Raw genomic sequence first — 20909 nt, 5'->3', positions numbered from 1 at the left:
TCTCGTCAAGGAGCATGCACCATCATGCGAACTCCGGTCATCCTCGCAGTGGCTTTTGGCTGGCCACCGAACAAAGACGGTCACCGCATCACGCGCTTTCAGATGCATTTCTGCGGCCATCTGGAACGCTCTACCTTCCGATATTAGAAAGCCATTGGAGCTAACAATGAAAACTAATTTCTTTCAAACTGCTTTTTATATTTAGTTTGTTGTCCTTCTGCCGCACCTCTGATGAGCACGGTTTTATAAACATGGTGTGAAGGATATGCAACATACCTACAGTACATACATTACCAACACGGTGTGGAGAGACTTTCATCCAACAGTGTAATGACAAAGGAGTGACATTCAGTAATAGTGTATTGCAATCTATTTCACAATGATAACAACCCACCACAGTTATTTTACTGGCTGACCACACTTAAGTGGTAACAATGGATCTATTCACCACCGGGTAAGAATGGGCATTAGATTGTGTAATTGGCTCTTTTACTACTTTTACTGAAAATAAGATGTTTCTCGCACCTTTACAAGGCAAGTAAACCTAGGTTAGGCAACAAGTTGCAGCCATTGAAAGTAATTTCCTTTTATATGTCCGTACTGTTAGATTGTAATTGGCAACTTACCTTTACTGTCACGTGTTATTTTTGGTTATCATTATTATTTGTCACAATTCTCACGCGAGTGCTTTGTACCCAGCCTTTTTAAAATTTGAAAACCCGATGTGATCCGCACACACCTTCATATTATCTGTGTGCTAGATTTTTACGATTAGCCCAGCCGTTGCATCGATAAGAGAAGTGGCCCTGGAAGTGTTGGCAAATCCTTTCTCGTGCCGTATGTTGAACTTATTTCGCACCGTACGTAGCTAACCGTGCTAATCAGAGGCGGTTTCTGCAGGCTTAACCGCCGACATAATCCATATTCAAGGTTATGGGTTAGTTTGGTCTAATCTTTGGTGGACGGGCTGAGACGATGAACTCGCTACACTTAAGAAGCCCGTTACTAATTCCAAATCCAGGGTCTCTTGCAGTGCTAAACAAGCGGTTTGACCTTTGTAGCCACCTGGCCACATCTCAAAAGGAATGCCATTGATAATGCAATGAGACCACGATGCGTGAATACCTAGACTCACAATGCATGCCTTCAAGTGAAAACCAACACCATTTCAGTGCTCCGAAAAGTAAACAAAAAAATGGACGTCACACACGTGTTTTTATTCATATTTTTGTTTATTTTTCGTGGTTTACAATGTTAACGCATTTTATGAAAATTAAAGTTGTATGCTTTTGCGAATGAAGTATCATTTAAGCCAGTATGAAATGGATCATACTACACATATCACACTAAGATATACTTTGTATACAGGGTACACACAATATGCTCTCTGATAATATATTTGATATATTTGCATCGGTTGAGACTGTTGGCAGAATTCTTGACGTTACCCCAGTCGGGGATTTACACAGCTCATCATCGCTGTCCATGAATAAATGAAATGAATACTACTCGTAGGTGGATCACTATGTCATGGAGAAATGGATCCTTTCCATGTTAATAATTACCATATGAATGAGAAATTGCCACCATTGTTTCGTTTTACGTATTGTACACAGTATTGTGTATATATCTAAATTATCTTTGAACCATCAATGTATGACTGTACTGTTGACTCCAAAGTTGCACCAGCCGGGGAAAGGAATGTTTGCACACGTCTGACGTGTGCAAACAGTGAGGAGATCAATCGGCCATTCAGATGGAATGATCAAATAATGCATCGATTCACGTGGGTTTTTATTGTTATTAATATAGTTGCTGAGCAGAGGGCCCAAAGGTCCAAAATGTCAAGTGGTCAGCAACGAGTAGCAGAACACGGTGTGGGAGCCCTGTAATCAGCTGTGTATAAATAAAATGCGTGTATGTTAAAATATATCTTCGTTCGTAAGGTGATGAGTTGATCAGCATTGTCAATGTTCATGGCAATTGTTTACACGTGACTGAGCCATTGTTACCATGGTTGGTGAGTGAGCCAGTAGATGATGGCTTCACGAGTAGCCTGTAAATATCTCAATTGCTGCCGGTGAATTATAGAAATGGGAGTGGTGTGATGTGTGCCATTGGAGAGGCTTGACGTAAAAACTTGTATATGTTTGTTTTAATGTTTCCTAACAACATCAGCCTTGTCTGTTTACGTCTGATCAGATTTTATGCATTTTTATCCATTGCCTCTGCTTCATAAAACTAGTCACTTTCATTTAAAAAAGTAACGTTTTTAAGTCCAATTGCATGTACCTATTTACTTGCCTTTAGTCATAATGTACTGTCTTAATTTCTTGTCAAAATTAGTATAAATTCGTTTGAGCAAATGTTTTCTAAATATTGTGTTCTTAAATTGTATCGTGATGCAACAGGTCACCCTTGGAAAAGAGGTAATGCTGTTATTTAATCGCCTGGTTAAGTAAAGGTTACACACATCAGGTCTCCTTGGTCAAATATGTTTCTAAATTGACTTAATTTGTTCTCAGTGAAAGAATAATGTTAAGTTACTGCACTGGTCGTGGACAATGTAATTCACAATGCACTTGTTAATGCATTCTAAAGTACATTTACATCTGATGGATTCAAAATACATCCGTACTCTACTGTTTTGCAATAGTCTATGTCGGTAGTATACCTAATTTTATTTTTTATGCAATACATCAATCGAGATTGGTATTGTTAGAAATTGTCATTGCAGTACGCATTAGCATTCATTTAATTGTAGAGCACTTAAGAGGAATATTGTCCAACTTTCGTTTGATTCGTGTTTTGTGTAGAGAGCTGGACGAGCTAGCAATGGAATGTTCTGCTCGAGACCCAGCGAGAGTTGACTTGACGTAACTTTCATAATTTCTTCTCTTCCATATGGGAACTGCCAAGTGTTGCTGTCCTGTGATAATGCTGGCCTCTCTCGGTCAGCACAGGAGGTAAATTGAAACGGTCAGCACAGGAGGTAAATTGGAAGGGACCTCCACTGGGGAGTATTTTGTTCTAAGACAGCTTCCTCTCGATGTGATTTTGGCCTACTTTTCCACACTCGCTAGGCACCTTGGAACATGTGGGAATACACACAATCCCTCCAAGGGGTTAACTGTGGTGTACCCATTAATCCTTGGGTTTAAGAAACACAAATCCCATTCGTTTTAACGACTGCACCCAGGAGATGAAACCAACGACCTCTGTATTCCAAGTCGGGTGTGCTAAAACCATTACACGATGATAGCATCCCAAAGCAGCAATATAGGACATGATGTTAAAATATAATATTGGTGGTGGCGGGGGGGGGGGTGCTGAAATACATTTTTTTACAATTAAGAGTCTCCTTTTTAAATAAAAATAAGAGTAATGTCCCAAAACGAGAGCGCAAACATGCCACTAGCAGCAGGCTTGGTAGACTGAAAGGTCCACGGACCACTTTGTCACCAACCTCAGCAGTCTTCCACGCGCTGTACTAAGTGCTGGCCTTTCGCTCTTCAGCCGAGTGTGGCTTCAAGAGGGGGTTTCCTTCTGAGTAGGACATGTTTGAAAGCAATCTGGTAGATAGATCTCATAAGGGGGGACTAAGGCCCTGTTATTTCTCGTAACTCTAGACCCCCCCCCCCCGCCCGTCGCCAATGATTAGCAATAATTTTAATAAATGTCAGTGAAGTTTAACAATGGGGGTGGGAGGACGGGGGATGAAGGTAAAATTTAACCTGTAAATCATAGCCAAGTGTTGCATGCATATATTTGTATTATTGCCTGTGCAGGCAATACGTGATTGTAGGTAGTTGGTGGAGCGTTAAAAAACAAAAACGGAGTGTTCTAAATTTGGCTTTCAGATAGAATATGTGGCCTCTGGAATACAACCTGAAAGAAAAAAAGAAACAGTAAATATGGTAACATTAAGACATCATTGCAATAAGCAACAAACAATATCTCATTAACAACCTGAGATCTTAAGACAGCTTATTCACATAAACATACCGCACTCAAAATACGTCTACATAAACCGCTAAGTACTACAGCATGCACAGTCCATTGTGTTACGGGGTTAGCACTTTGCAGGATGAATATCAGACACAATGAGCAGCAACATCACTTTAAACTTTAGCTGACACTGATGCTACACAAACACATGAATTACAACTATTGACTGTGAACTCTCTTTCCCATAACAAAAAGAAAATGTGTGACATGTTTGAAAACTAAAATTTAATACGACAATTGAATTTTGGTATGCCTTAACGAAATATAATTTGCATGCGTTGTTCCATACTATTGCCAAATGCCTTGGATTTACATGTCTAACTGAAGGCAACATACAATGACAGGTAGGGATGGAACGATCCACACACTTGACGATTCAATTGAATCGTCACTATTCAGGCTTGGAATTAAATTCAATGAACAATTGATTTTATTTTACATTGTGGTGAATGGTAGTGCCTCGAGTGGCTGCAGGGGTGACGTGAGCCCATTACATACAACAGGTACGAATAAAAAAAACACATTGATCCTTTACACTACGCTTGTGTTGTGAGCTTGAACGGTACAACTGAATAAAGGACGCATCATTCCGTCCCGGGTGACAGGAACAGTTTTATGATTGTGCGGAAGGCACGTTGCAGAACTATGAATGCAGTGGATGTGTAGCGACATCGGGGATGTCACTGTATGGTGCCGGCCTGGAAGGGTCGTGCCGTTCAATGTTCCTACACCGTGGACAGCACCGTGTGGGTGGCTGTGTGTAGTACCAGCCCTAGCAGGGCTTGGCGAGCACTGGGATAGTGCGGGCACCACGCACAGCGTGTGGTGGGGGCTCCCCCGAGGGGGAGGGGGTGATTGTCAGCCCAGGAGCAGGGTTACCCCGGGCCATGGCACTCTGGTTGACGCCGTAGACACGTGATCTGGAATGTCCATACAGGGGGCCCCAGGTGGGGGGACTCGGGGGTGATCACGTGTCCAGAGAGAGCTCTCGAGAAGGATCGAGAGGGAACGAGAATGTTCAGGAAGGAGGGCGGGGCCGAGGGCGGAGCAGCCCCGGCCGTAGAGGGATATAAGGCGGGTCACTGGGAGGGACCGGGGTCGCTGCACTCTACAAGCTGGAAGCTCAACATCTACAAGTGGGAAGCTCAACGTCTCAAGCTGAAGCTCTTCATCTTACGAGGCAACCACGTGGTCGGAGACCCGAGTGAGGGATCGACCCTTCGTAGCAGTAACTCGCTGTAGTCTGGTAAAGGGGCAGTTACCCCTTTGTGTTTCGGTGTTAGGGTGTTACAAATAAAAGTGTTGCCTCTAAAAGGAACAACGTCTGCGACTCAGTTGGACCCACTACAGATGTATAAACCATTTTGGCCTGGTAGTCACTGAAAAAAAGAGCTTCTCATTTCAATGGGCCTGACCCGCAATTAACTCACTGTGTTCACACTGAGTCTCATCACGTTTCCTTGCATGTTCTGCCCCGTATAAACTTTACCACTCGCGGATACTGACAGGCAAATAAAGAAAGGCATATTATTTTCCGCATTTAAGATGGGTTGTTCAATCTTATCAGACTACTTGCGTCATTTCCAGTTATTTTCCTTTGTCCTGGGTACATTTACATGCGAGTGTAAAAAAAAATAAAGCTTTCGGTGTGTGTTTTTTTAAACAGTCGTCATTCCCTTTTTAATGCCCCTAAAGGGTATATTCCCTTGGAAACCACAACGCTTGGGGGACAGCATAACATTGAGTGTTCATTTAAATGGGGTTCCCTTTAATATCAATCAACACATTTAAAAAAAAAAAAGTCATTCAGTTTGATAAAAAAATAAAAAAAATAAAGTGCAATCTTGCAACTTGAGTAAACACATTTGTGCAAAGGAATGGAAAAAACAAGAACCTTGCTATCCATAGAAACACAAGATAAAAGTCCTATCATTCATTCTAAAGTGATTGTGTCAATGGCGATGGTGCGGCCAGTTACCACAGTCATAAAACAACGCCCCAGAACATTGAGTAAGTGGCATTGTTATTTTCACTTGGCACAGCAATATGGGTGGCAACGGATCTAAAAAATACCATCTCTCATGACCCCACAATGCAACCATCTATCTAGAACCTAAACAGGAGCTGATTTCATTGATCCATCTCCTCATTGTACGTACTCTCAAGACGCGTTCCATATCTTGAACCATAGGTCCCATCATCCCTTCCAGTGACGGGTCCTACCCAAGCCAATGTATGTTCTCTAATCTGCGTGTTTCTCTTTCTGTCCTCTCAATGTTATTCCAAGCTCTACCCCACTCAACGAATCGTATCTTTCATCAGTCACATAATGTAATTAATACTTTGCAATGTAATTTGTTGTCAAGGTTTCGGCATTTCCATTAAAATGGACTTGCATGTTAGAGGTCGTGTTTATTTATAGCAATATAAATAGAACTGATATTGTTTAAATTGCACGCAGAGCACTCACCACTTCTTGGCTAATATTTTCAAGGGTCGGGTTGAATACTCCAGGAGGAATCGCGAAATTATCTGTGGAAAACAAAGGATGCAACACATGATATATATATAAAACGTAAATAAAGCTGCAACCCCTACAGAGATGGTTCCATTCTGCGTGCGTATCTTGATCTCCATTTTACCCCACTTGTACGACGCGATTTGACCAAATCAACCAGGTATGTGGCCGACCTCATCCGATGTTGCAGGCTAAGCGGGGTTTTAGCCTGGATAGTGCTTGGATGGGCCACCACCATGCACGACAGGTTCCAAGTAAACATAGAAAGTTGCGCCAACGTTGAGTCAACGTTAGTCCAACGGTTTCAACACACATGCTATCGTCGAGGCAACGTCGTGCGTTCACTGTGTTGTTACAGGCGCAGAGTTATGTTGTAGGGCAGCGGCTGACGGCGCAGCAAAACAAAAACAATCGCTGTTGTACTGTACACCTTTGCTCACACTCGTCTATGTTCCCAAGCTTCAATCTCCACGAATGAATTTGGTGAGGTATGGCTAATTAACCCTCATGACCCTCACCGTGTAGGCAAGCGTCGTAAGACTAGCTTACAGCGTCAGGGTGTGTCTCGACGCAGTGCAGTATGAATACTACATGTCAATGATAATAGCATGTCCAACAGCACATAGCACAATACAGTTAAAGCCTCTCCTTAATACAGGTTTTGTGGGTGAGATCGCGTAAATATAAACGTTGTCGTTAAACCCGCCACCACCCGACACAAGGTTTGTCACGTAAACAAAAACATGCCAATTAGTTACCATTTTGATTTAAAGCTTTCGTGACTGCAGGGATTCATATTCTTGGTTCTTTCGGTAAAGTCACGTAGAAGGGAAACAATATAATAATAAAAATATAAAACAATACAATTCTCACGACGTTTCGACTGCAACACAAGCAATGATCATCAGGTGTGAAAAACCACAACAATAATTTTTTTTTTCAATTTTTTTTCATATTTTCTTGTTGTGGTGAACTGGTAACTCAAGAAAAATTAGTTACCAGTTCAGTTACCCATCAGCCCACTATGCATGTGATCTATGCGGCGAGATGTGCCGTTCAAACGCCGGTCTTGCTAGTTCGCAAGCGAACCTCACGGGAATCAAACAGAACAACCACTGTGGTTTTCCCACCTGATGATGATTGCTTGCGTTGCAATCGAAATGTCGTGATTACATTTATTTTATTTGATACAAACGTGACTTTTTTTACCGAAAGAACCAAAGAGTATGGATCCCTGCAGTCACGAAAACTTCAAATCTAGATTGGTATGCACTGTGTTGCATAAATACAACAGCTGATAAAAGTACTACACTCTGCGTCAATAAAAACAACTCGGTTATCACGGCAGGTTTCACCTCAAAGATGAAAGGTGAATGTGAGAGCCTTGTGGGTTTCGCAATGTGATAGTGTGTGAAATGAGATAATATTGTCATATGTAAAGACATCAAATGTCGATGTCAGAACAATTTTTTTTGTCATACGTTAAACAGTAGTTGTTGGGGATGCTCATTGGCTGGAGAATAACTTGTGTGTGTTTAATAGGGATTGTGTCTCTTCCGTTATAATCCAGGGCAGAGCAGCATCAGTGGTTGTGCTGTGTTATGAACCTGGTGGCCAACTGAGCTTCATTGACTACCAACAGTCTGTGGTTGAGTCATATTTAACTCTGTCCCACCTTATCACCAACTGACATCACCGGCATGGTTAGGCACGATCAAACTTACACCTTGACTCAATAGGCAGGCACGGGGAGTTGGTTTGACAGAGGGCTGAGATTATTGTTTGTTTTGAATGTACGTCAACGAGGGTTAGCGAAGGTCCTCTGGCCTGCCTAAGGGGATTTTACTCCCCAGCTAAAACTATCACACTGACAATCAAGTAAACCTTTATTTCCCTTTTTATGATGTTTCCAGACAACCGTTACCAGATTCTGAATGTATTACAGTTTGTGGACAGTCTGTCATATGTTTTTATTATGTACGATTGGGCTTACGCGAACATAATACGTTTAGCTTAAAAAAAAACATATCCGTTGTATTGTGTGAAACATGCAGACCCCATATATTGTGAATTAAACATTTAAAGTGTTTTAAAACATCGGAAAGGTCCAGCCCATCGGCCTAGGGGAGGCCCAGGACCAGTTAAAATATTCGTCATTTTTCTTGTTTTTTTCGGTAAAGTCACGTAGAAGGGAAATAATAAAATAATAAAAATAAACCAATAAAATTCTCACGACGTTTCGATTGCAACACAAGCAATCATCCTGAGGTGTGAAAACCAATTTTCTTGCTGTGGTTTTCACACCTGATGATGATTGCTTGTGTTGCAGTCGAAACGTCGTGAGCATTTTGTTGTTTTATATTTTTATTATTTTATTATTTCCCTTCTACGTGACTTTAACGAAAGAACCGAGACTATGAATCCCTGCAGTCACGAAAGCTTTAAATCGAAATATTCGTCATTGTTATTGAAAACGTCCATTAAATGATAAACAAAGACAGCATACATACATGCATATACATTACATATGCTACTTTGTAATTTTAATGCAGTTTATGAATGATTTCCACCTTCGCCATTGTCATATGAACAATCTTATGACAACGAATTGGGATTGAACCGCCCTTTCATTTAACAATAGAGATACCTCAACTACAGGCAAGGAGATCTCCTGTGGAAAGCAGTGGGTCCTTGGATCAGATGGCGCATTGAGACTGTACAAAACACGGTCCATCCCATTAGCCTCTTCTCGATAGTTTCTGTGCCCACTTAGGCCTACAGAGGACGTTGTCTAAACGCCAGACTAATGATGATATGATCATGCTCTCCTTGCTCTTTTTGAAACGTCTTGCTTAAAGAACAAAACAAAACTCGCTCGCCCAAAGCTGTCAGGGGTATAGTAGAATCGGGATGCAAGCACACCCATTTCGAACAAAGCCAGGTATGCTTTTATCCGAAGTAGTGTGCGTCAGAAGTTGCCCTTTATCCTTTCCCCACAGGTGCAATGTAAGGATGTGTTATGTATATCAGAACTCTGCTCATATTAGGTGTGCTTATATCAAGGCCGTAATTATAATATATATTGGGGGGGGGGGACACACATCCCCTCCCCCAATATTCAAATATGCTCAAATTGTCCCCCCCCCCAATATATAGCTATAAAATATATTTCTGTTTATATGATTGTGGTTATGGTTGTACTTTATTAATCCCTAATCTCTGCCATTACATACAATGAAACAAGAAAAGGTAAAACAGAAAAAAAAACAGAGCAATGTAATACAATAACACTATTAGACATTATTGTAAAAAAAAAGTCCACCCTACGTGTTAGTGTTTTTTTTATTTTAGGCGGGAAATGTCAGGAAATTAGTTTTCAAATTTAGATTTTTTTAATGGGGGGGGACCCCCAGACCTCCTGGAAGATTTGGTCCCCCCCAATATTGACTCCATGGCTACAGCCTTGGCTTATATCCAGCTTCTACTGTGATCGTATCCCTGCTACCATGTGTGCATTGGTTGGCAAGGGTGGTGCAACCCTTGTGCCTCACAGCAAGAAGCACTTGGATTCAATTCCCGATGCGGCTGCCTTTCTGTGTCCAGATTGTATCTTCTCCCCCTGTTTGGCTTGGATTGTCTCTGGGTCATTGATTTTTTTCCCCAAAGCTAATATATAATACAATGTAACCGGTATTGGGCAAAGTATCCCAATACTGAAGAATTACACGCAATATTACTCAATTAGGATGCCACACAGCAGTAATGCATCCCCCGACTGCAAAAATAAAACTTGGCAGGACCCCTGATAAAAAAAAGTATTGAGACTCAGTGAGGCTTTCCTAGCTAAACGTAATAAATATAATAAAAGAGATACAATTCACTCTGACAGTGTCCACAAACAATTGCAGCTCGCCATGTGCGATGTACCTTCTTCACGAACATCCTCGACGTGAACATCATAGTTCGGGTTGTCTTGCCATTCAGGCAATGCCTTAAAGCTTCCAAAACTTAAGGTTGAGTGTCTACTGAAGGAAGAACAGCTGAAAATATAAAAATCATATGTTAATACATTTGATTTCGGTATATATGACACACATGTTATTGCTTATGTTCTGCTAATCTCTCCGGAAAACAACGATGGTAATTTTGCTTCTGGAAAGTTGTGAGTAAAATTTAGTGTCGACAAGATAACCTTGTGGCAGCATTGCAATAAAGCAGAACTGGTGATTAACAGACCAGAGAAAAATATACATAACGTGGAAGAATGTCTTCTATTGCAGCTGCATGCTTAACTCTATATCGGTGTTAAATAAAAAAAATGTTAAATATACATATATTTACTAAACTCACTGAAATAATTTGTTTTGGCATTGGGGCTCATACGTCACGTGCCATTTATGGGTTTCATGACTCGCCATAACTATAAAATGTAACACCCTTTTTATGATCTGCAGCTTGAATTGTGTGATCATAAATAAAATACCGCTGAAGCAGAGCAACGTAAGCCAACAGTAGTATCACTTTCAGAGGCATTTGTTTCTTTTATTATGCATGAATTTATATTGCTTGTAAAAGCTCATGGTACATGCACACCGAGTCGTCATTTGGAAGAAGCAGTGTTTTTAATCCGTATACGTTGCCACGTAAATGGGTTCACAATGACCACTGGCCGCAACACTCCCGGCCGCTAATTTTCACCACAATAAGAATTCGTCTCATCTTGACTGAATCGTGACGATCCATTGAATCGCCATCACATAACCCACGGAATTATGACTTGCAGTGCATGATAATGAACATATTTCGAACAAAGTAACGTACTTTCTTTAAAAATGTGCATTTCTACTCAAAACAGTTCCTATCTCTACTCTTTGGTTTTCTTTGGTTCTTTTGGTAAAGTCACGTATAATGAGAATAAAATAATAAAATAAGACAATAAAATTCTCACGACGTTTCGGCCACAACACAAGTAGCCTTCTTCAGGTGAAGGAACAGACCTGTCGGGACGACAGTGCTTCAATGAACGCTGCTAAGATTCGTAGCGTCTTTTTAAGCTCAGTGAGAGGCGTTAGGCGCCTTGACAAAGGAGTTTACATATTAAAACAGGATAATTTAGCATTGAAATAGCTGAGGGATTAGCTTTGACTTTAACATAGCTATTTCTGTCACAAGCTAATCCCTCAGCTATTTAAATGCTAAATTATCCTGTTTTAATATGTAAACTCCTTTGTCAAGGCGCCTAACGCCTCTCACTGAGCTTAAAAAGACGCTACGAATCTTAGCAGCGTTCATTGAAGCACTGTCGTCCCGACAGGTCTGTTCCTTCACCTGAAGAAGGCTACTTGTGTTGTGGCCGAAACGTCGTGAGAATTTTATTGTCTTATTTTATTTTATTATTTTATTCTCATTCTACGTGACTTTACCGAAAGAACCAAAGAAGATGAATCCTTGCAGTCACGAAAGCTTTAAATCGAAATTTACTCTTTGGTTCTTTCGGTAAAGTCACGTAGGTAGAAATAAAATAAAATAAATCACGACGTTTCGATCGCAACACAAGCCACTGTCATCTGTTGTCGTGCTGTATCGGTTCGCCTGATGACGGTCACTTGTGTTGCGATCGAAACGTCGTGGTTTATTTTATTTTATTTCTACCTACGTGACTTTACCGAAAGAACCAAAGAGTATGGATTCCTGCAGTTACGAAAGCTTCAAATCAAGAATAGTTCCTATCTCGTTTGGCAGTTTGCCTTTTTAATGTCAAAGAGCACCTTTCTTGACAGTACACGCAAAGGCAATGTGTGGTAAAAACTGCAGTGGATGAAGAGCATTTCTATTTTCAGAAGCATATGAGAGTAATGGGCAAATTATTGTCTTAAATTACTTTGTACTGACACCTACGAGTAGTGTTTACCGGTTTAGTCAAAGCTAATTTGAGCCCTACTGTGTTAAAATAAGCAGCCCTAAACGATAGTGATATTATTCATGAAGCTGATAGTACCCTTTTAAATATTTGTACTTAAAATTTATCAATGAGCATCAATGATTAAGCATTTGAAACAATATGTACTTAGCAGCAGAAGAATCCAACAGGATGTCGTATGTAGCCTGTAGTTTCTCTAAAAGTGATGCCGGCTAGTACCAAAGTTGCAAGTGGGAGTGTTCCATCATCGGTTTAGTTTCAATTGAAAATATGTATATACAAAAGGCAGTTTGCTTTGCTTGTATCTTACATTCCAATGCCAAGGTTCATTCCAATACCAAGATAAATCAATGCCATTCGCTTCATAAAATATACTGATGTCAAAAGTAACCAAAAAAACACCCACGCACATTTTTCTCATATTCTTCTCACTCCAAAGCCTTTTATAATCACCACCACCGCATGTGGTTTATTACAATCGCTATCTTTTAACAGTCGAACGTCCGAAAGAGTCCGAAAGTAATTCTTGTCTCCAGTGTGCAACAGTTAATGCATTTTATGGTGGCGTGTGGTCAAACGGTGAAGGGTGATTGCAGGGCTGGGTGGGTACAAAGAAGTAGTGAGACCAGTCGTTGTTACAGAGTTCCGGTTTTTTTACACATATATTAAATACTTCAATCGTGGAATGATGTCTTACTTATTTTCTTTTTTTTATTATTTAAAGAGGCCAATAAGACTGACTTGATGTGTATGGAATGTACAAGTATACCTCGACTTGCGAAAGGGAAGTGTTCCTCAAAAAACACGCAAAAAACGAAATGTAGTAAATCGGAATGGCTTAATTTTATACATAAAAAAAATTGGAATGTGTGTCATTCCAACTCTACTCCTAACCTAGAAATGTATACCACATATATCTCTTTCACACAAACATTAAAGAGCATAATTACTAAAGTTATTGAATAGTAATTGATAAAAAAAATCAATGAACTCAATCAAAAGATCTTGCTGCATTTTAGAATGACTAGAAAGGTGATGTGAAGGCGTTACTGTTGCACTGCAGGGACACCGTGACACTGCCAAGGATGGATGATGCAGCCTCCTTGGTTGTTCTTGTTTGATCTCTTGGTGCGTGTCGAAATAAAATTGATCGTTGACGTGGAAATTCGATTTTGTAAATCAAAAAGTGTAAACTTTTCGTCAATTGCGTCAACGCGACATTTCGTGAAAAGAAAAAAAACGAACGCTCGTAAATTGAGAGACACCTGCGTCACAAATGTGTAGAGTATTTTAAAATCGGTGCTAACTTTCGCAGTATTAACGATCTTCTCTTTCTGATTGAAGAGACGTATTGCCAAAGAGTGGCCTTTACTTCGTGGTTTTATTACATGCATCGCGTGACATCAACGGAGAATTACGCGGTGTGAGAATCTGGTTGTGTTTTTACAGTTGTGCAGTTCCAGCAATTCAAGTGATGATTGCCTCCGGTGTCTCATTTGGAATGCATTTGATTGATTCTCGGTGGCGTGATCTTTCAATGTGAACATTAAACACGGTATGGATGTGATGAAAACAAAACAATCAGAGGAATCAATCGGTGAAGTTCGCTGGAACGAAGCCACGGTGTTAGCTGTAGACGAGAGTGATCAGGAAGCGACTATTGGTGAGCCAGTGGACTGGTGTGAAATCGGTGAGTGAATGGGCACAACTCTCCTACCTGGATTCCACTGAAAACGTTTTCGTGTGCGCTCGCCTCATGAGCATCAAGACCACAACAATGACGATGATGATGAGCAGTAAGACGAGCGGTACCGTGATTCCTGCAATTGCCGCTGCATTGGCGAACAAGTTGCATTGACTGTCTCTGTGCCAGAAAATCGAGGTCGGCAGGCAACTGCAAACCATATAAAGTGACAAAAATGCAAAACAGATTATTGTTTAAGCAAACTTATCGAAACGCTAAATAAAAAAAATAACTGTTCAGAATGTTGCTAACATTTACACAGTATTACGAATTAATATGAATAATACATGATGTGGCAACTATCTTGGCCTGTAACTATTTACCCATCCAGTTATTCCATGGATTATCAAGATAGGCGTCACAATTGCATTCAACAATTATTATTTGCATCGAATTTTTTTACATATTGTGTGTATCTATAATAGTGTTTGTTTTTGTAAAAAAACACGTAATTTCTCATTTTAAAAAGTGTGTATACATGCAGGCATTCCCGCCATTAGCCCAAGTGTAACATTGGCGTATCGTTTTACTAAAATGTTGATAAACCTGAAATACTTCTGTGACCATTTACAGAACTTAGCAAATACCAAGACTGATGACATTAGTCCCAAAGTTATATTCTAGTATAACGACTTTATCTCAGTCACAGAGTCTTATATAAGAGTCTATAAACATAACGATGTCTAGTGATGCCAGAGAGATGTACATAGCCTCAGCATGTTGGCACAGGATAAAGGAAAGTGGAAACAAGTGACACAAATTTGCAGTGGACACCTAACGGGCTTTCTTCCCGTCGAGTTTGATGAAGATGAAGTTTACTTACACGCACTCCGGGGTTAGAACAGTTGCGTTACATTCCCCACCGTTGGCACAATAAGGTTTTGGAGAGTTGGCATCGCACCTATGTATGCAGGAAAATGACGAGTCATTTATAATCGATATTGTGTAATACTCAAAGTCGGAGCAGAAGTCATCCAAATCTGGAAAAAAGGGATCAATATTAGAAGCTGCAACATGAGTAATTGACACACAAAAAAATCAACTGCATCGATAGTTAATCGCACAATTCAGCTTTATGTTTACACGAGTAATGTTGCGGGGACGTTACAGTCGTACCTGTGTAATAACACTGTACAGTACATATATACAAAATTACATCTTTTCCGTTCAAATAAGCATTGAGGTGGTGGTCATTCTCTGTTCACGGCCCTGGGTGGTGGTAGGATTTTCCACACCTTCTATAGTGAGGGCGAATCTACCCATACGACAACCAGCTGTTAATTTCCTCGATAAATTGGTCTCTATTATATTGACCCCAACATGATAATGGGCTGAGTCAAGCCCCCAACTCGGATTTTAACTCTCAACCTTCCAAATGCAAGCAGCTCATTCTACCTACCGCTAAGCCACTTGGCTGATTCCGTCCACTTTTAAAAACACGCATTTAGATTATTTCAATTATTTTGCTGATATAAATGTCCACATGATAAGCCACTTTGTTGAGCTATCACATGTGGCCATGTCGCTTTTGAAAAAGAAGCGAATAGCCCAGTGGGCTTTACATGGTAAGATAAATAGTTTAGTTCTATTTGTATATATTTTTAAAGTGATTTGTTTACATTTCCTATACTTTACATTTTTATCGTGTTTTTTTGTTTGTTTGTTGTTCTGACGTTCTCATCCGCCCTGACTGGACATCTGTGAAAAAGAGCTTTAAAGCTAATCGGATTCCTCCAGTAATAAATCAATATTCTGATTCTGTACATATAATCAATAATAGAGTGATATTAAACGCATCATTAATACGTTTTAAATAGTGGAGAAATGTTTTACACGTTTAATTGTCTGTTGTATTATGGCCTTGAAGATACCGAATCTGTTTTCAATACGTACCGTTGATTGTTGTATTATCGGCAATCACTGTAACGTTTTCCATGTCCAAGAGGAATCCTGTACAATTTTCTGTTACACACGTTCAGGATGGAGACGAAACATGGTGTTATAATCGTGATTGTTTTTTTACGTCTAATTCGACAATAGTGAACTCTATCGTGCGTACAAAAACAATTAAAGTTTTACAATCCTAGACACTTTTTTCTTCCCTTATACCAAAATAGTAAGGTGCGCATTGCATTGTATATCAATTAAATCGACGTAGGTATGGAACAATTAATTTATTCAATAGATGAAAACCAATTCGTATGCTCGCAATACGTGCACAGATGCATGGTAATGTATGCGCATTGTTCATCTGCAAGAAGGAATGAAACAGGCAAAGCCCTACAGCACAGCCAACACAGCACAAACGAGACAGACAAAGAGGCAGTAAAGATGGGACAGTACTGATGAAATCAATAATTAATTCTTGAATGCAGTCATGACCCCTGAACGGTGCAAATGTATTTAATTGTGAAGGTGCAGGTGGGAAGGAGGAGAGTGGGATTTTTGTTTAATGATAAAAATGTGTCAACACGATAACGTAATCCTATTGTGATGCTGCATAGCAGGTACTATACCTGCAATGTACTGTGGTGTGATTGATATTTTTGCTGAACCCCATGACCTTTGTGCCATTTATAATATGTTACTCCTAACTAGCTTAACACGTAGGAGGCTTTCGCAACCAATTGTATCCATAACAGAGGTTTTTCGGGTTAAATCGCGTGAATATAAACGCATTGTTAAACCCACCACCACCCGACACAGCCAATTATTACTGGCGGAACGTCGTACTCAAATTGGAAATGTTGTGGGTTTACTCTCCAACACACCGGTGTGTTGACAAACCGTACTAATTGGCTGTGTCGGGTGGTGGCGGGTTTAACGACACATTTATAATTATGCAATCTAACCCAATAGCCTTTATTATGGATCCTAACTAGCTATTTTTAATCTTCGTCCAAAAATAGCCGTTTTACATCACAACGACGAAGTGATTGTTGCCAAGAATTCTGCTCTGCTCTCACTATATAAACTGGGAAACTCGCAAAACACCTTTGCTGGCGTGTGGACGTGCCTCTTTGTGCGTAGTGTTGCCGATATTTCAAAACGACGAAGTGATTGTTGCCAAGAATTCTGCTCTGCTCTCACTATATAAACTGGGAAGCTCGCAAAACACCTTTGCTGGCGTGTGGACGTGCCATTCCTCTTTGTGCGTAGTGTTGCCGATATTTCAAAAGAGGTGTGACTTTTCTGTGATAACTATGATGGACAATCTGTGATTACTTGTGTAACAAACTAGGGCCCATTGCTTAAATAAAGAGTCCTTGCTTATAAACGTCATGCAATTCACCAGTATTGATTGGTTCAAGGCTCTGCTGATGAGAGACAATGACTGTCAAAACTGCTCTAGAGGTTGCTTTTATTGAACCAATGCTGCTGATAAGATGCACTCCCAGAAGAATGTGCGGCTCATGAGTTGTTTAAAACTATACTAAAAAACAAACAAAAATGTATTTTACCAGGTAAGGCTCACTGAGCTTTATATAGCAATTTTTCAGAAGCAGCCTGGCCACAAATGATAGCTCAACCAAGTAGCTTATCATGTGGAAATGTATGGCAGCCAAATAGTGTAAACTCACATTTCTAAATGTAGAGGGAAAAAGCGGAGGACCCTGAGGAAAATCCACACAACCACGGGGAGAGAGACGTGCAAACTCTAAATATACAGCAGCAGGCGTCAGGGTCGGGGAAAAATTCCTACAATGATGATTATTATAACTTGATTTGAAGCTTTCGTGACTGCAGGAATTACTCTTTGGTTCGTTCGGTGAAGTCACGTAGAAAATAAATAAATGAACTTAAATAATAGAGTACTATAGAGTACAGTACTATTATTATTTAATTTTTTCTTTCTATGTGACTTTACCGAAAGAACCAAAGAGATGATTATTGTGTTACATTCAGCCCAATGGCCTTCTTCCAGCCATTGCTCATTCTACCTTGATACTATTTCACAACAAGTTATTGGCGATCCTTCTGTAGTGGCCTGACTCTCCTCTATGTAGAATTGAGGCACGTTTAGAGACATCTTAGACATCTCGAGTAAAGCTTTGGTTTTGAAGGATAAACGGACCTGATTTGTGGTTACTCTACTGTTATCTTCAGGAATTTATAATGTAGTATCGGTGTGTACTGAAACAAATACCAATAGGACTGACTGTCTCTAGAGTTTGCAACGGCCTCAGCAATTAACTATTTCAAATTTAATACTGAACGGCAACATAAATATGTAACCTTAAAATAAACAGTGCATTCAAGTTATGCCCAAGTAGGAAAATGTACTTCAGCAAAATATAATGGCTATGTTAGGGCAATAAAGTCTGTTTTTAATAGTTCCGACCACACAGCGGTGACAGATGCATTCACCTGTAATGCTTAGGGGTTGCTGATGCTCTTACCTGCTGTAAGTCTCTCGCTGGTGTTGTTAGTCACACATTCTGTGTCTATTAAAAGGTCTTGAAGATGCTGTTGCAAATTGTTAAGTATGCCAATTACTAACGGACTAGTGCTGTATGTGTAGGTGACAATATGATCCACTTTTACACTTCCTTCCCTGTAAATAATGAGAAAAAACACATTTGTATATGCATTGCACTGATTAAAACTACTTGATACAATTGCACCAATAATAACTCGATACACTTTATTAATAACAGTTACACCATGATGGAAATTAGAATCGTACTGCTCTCAACGAGTGGCTACAGTTGTCGCTGTTCCGTTTTTGCCAATTAATAAGAAAAACCTCGAAAACACATACCGCAGTCCAAAAAGTTACAATTATTTCCTGCTCATATGAGAATCATCTCCTGTGTATAATCATGAGCCATTTAGTGGAAATTCCACATTCCTATGGAGGTGACTGTCCATAACATAACCACTTTTATTTTCCATATGAAATGGTATTAATTTCATCGACCCGAGCGACGGGATGGGCTGAATCAACTCCCAACCAGGACCTGAATTTACAGCTTTCCAATTGCGAGTCACTCGCTCTGCAGCTGAGCCACCTGGCAGGTCAATGAAGGTTAAGGTGCAATCCTGATATTCCGTGCTCACGTCACTTCTGGCGGAAGGGCCTCAAATTGTAGGAACTCTAGGCAGGCCATCTTGAGGGTATTTTGGCCTATTCCTCCACGCTGGCCAAACATTTTGGCAGATGTTTGAGTACCCAGAATCAGAATCTTTAATTATCGTGGAAGAATCTGATGAGTAATTAAGCTCTTTTTTACATGTTATTTTAAAGCTATTTTGTATTTTTCCAGGTGAGGCCCGCTAGCTACTGTATACAGCTCTTTTTCAGAAGTGACCTGGCCACACATGATAGCTCAACAGGATGGCTTATCATGTGGAAATTTACAACAGCCAAATACTCTAAACGCATGTTTCTAAATGTGGAACGAAAAACAGGAGGACCTGGAGACAAAACAACGTGCCCACAGGGAGAACATGCAAATTCCAAATATACAGGCGTCAGGGTCGGGATAGAACCCACAACCTCTATGTATACGAGGCGAGGTAGTTAACATCTCACCACCCTGGCACCCTCTATCAGGGGCGGGTCAGAAAGTTACACCAACAAATAATGCCAAAATCGATAAGGAGTGCAAAGTATAAAAAGGTAAGCTAGTCACTCAAATAAATAAATAAAGTGTGTGAGTACAAATTGCGTAAGTACACTTTATCTAAACACACACCACATGCCTTTTGACTGACTTTGGTGTACTCATTTATGCTGCCGGGTGGAAAGAGGTTGTGGATATTTATCTGGCGACCTTTGGATTGCAAAGTCATACGCACAAGCAATTCAGGCAGAGCCTAACATTCTAAGGACGCTGTTATCTCAGTGGACTGTCGCATGCTTTTAAAGGTTAAACAGATCATCACAAAGGTGTTCTTGTTCGACTAAAATTACCCTACCATTGGCAGCAACTCAGTTATATGCAGTATGTATTACACTGTGTCCTGTAATATTGCGGAAAGCGGTGGTGTAGCAGTTAGCGCTCTGTTCTACGAACCCAGGCACCGGAGTTGAGATCCCGCTCACGGCCATCACCAGTTACGATTATCTGAACCGGTCCTGGGCCTCCCCCTAGGTCTACTCAGCCTCAAATGAGTACCTGGTGCGGTGTGTAAAAACATCGCCATTGTGGAGACAAAGGCGGTCGGGCGTGGTGCTGGCCAGCCATCCCCTTATGTGCCGTGCCGGCCTTAATAGGTGCTTGGTAACAGCACTTGCCCCAACAGCATGTTAAGGCTACATGGGGGATCTTTGTCTTTGCTGTAATATTAACAAACTGCTGTGAATGCACACATGCATGGTATTGTCTGCTGTGTCTTCAGACGAAAATGTATAAATTCCGATTGTTTATTTTCATTGCTTATTGTTTTCTTAAAATAAAAATTCTGCAATAAAATTTACATTTTAACAATCGATATTGGATGTTTACCTCTTCGAATAAAAGTGTACATTATTACATAATTCATGCGAATTTTATATTTATTTTAAAAAACGAAAGACATTTTTAATCAAACATTTTTATTCTAACAATGTAAATGTACAGAAATGTTGGCAATCCACTGCTGGATGTGGGTCTCTCCATGTGGTTGAGGGTTTTTTGTGAGGTATATTTGACCATATTTTACCACAGTGGTCGGTGCGGGTTAGTGTTGGTTTGAGAGCGAATGCACGGAAGAATAGAAGTACAGTGCAATAA

General features: G+C 40.3%; 1 protein-coding gene across 1 annotated transcript in view; it reads right to left on the bottom strand.

The window, feature by feature from the left end:
- Positions 1-1212: 1212 nt before the first annotated feature.
- The window catches only part of LOC116947013 (uncharacterized), a 33395-nt gene continuing 13698 nt past the window's right edge, over positions 1213-20909 (bottom strand). Inside the window, exons 5-11 of the mRNA XM_076070188.1 lie at positions 18591-18745; positions 16084-16152; positions 15014-15170; positions 14164-14340; positions 10454-10566; positions 6479-6540; positions 1213-3888 (exon numbers count right to left, since the gene is read on the bottom strand). Coding sequence (XP_075926303.1) covers positions 3844-3888; positions 6479-6540; positions 10454-10566; positions 14164-14340; positions 15014-15170; positions 16084-16152; positions 18591-18745 — 778 coding nt within the window. The 3' untranslated portion in view covers positions 1213-3843. The remainder of the gene's footprint in view (positions 3889-6478; positions 6541-10453; positions 10567-14163; positions 14341-15013; positions 15171-16083; positions 16153-18590; positions 18746-20909) is intronic.

The sequence above is a fragment of the Petromyzon marinus genome, chromosome 28 (assembly GCF_048934315.1).
Source record: "Petromyzon marinus isolate PM22_M1 ecotype Great Lakes invasive population chromosome 28, UKy_Petmar_22M1.pri1.0, whole genome shotgun sequence".
Taxonomy (NCBI): domain Eukaryota; kingdom Metazoa; phylum Chordata; class Hyperoartia; order Petromyzontiformes; family Petromyzontidae; genus Petromyzon; species Petromyzon marinus.
The sequence above is the reverse complement of the archived record's forward strand: the minus strand, read 5'-3'. Positions and strand labels throughout refer to the sequence as shown.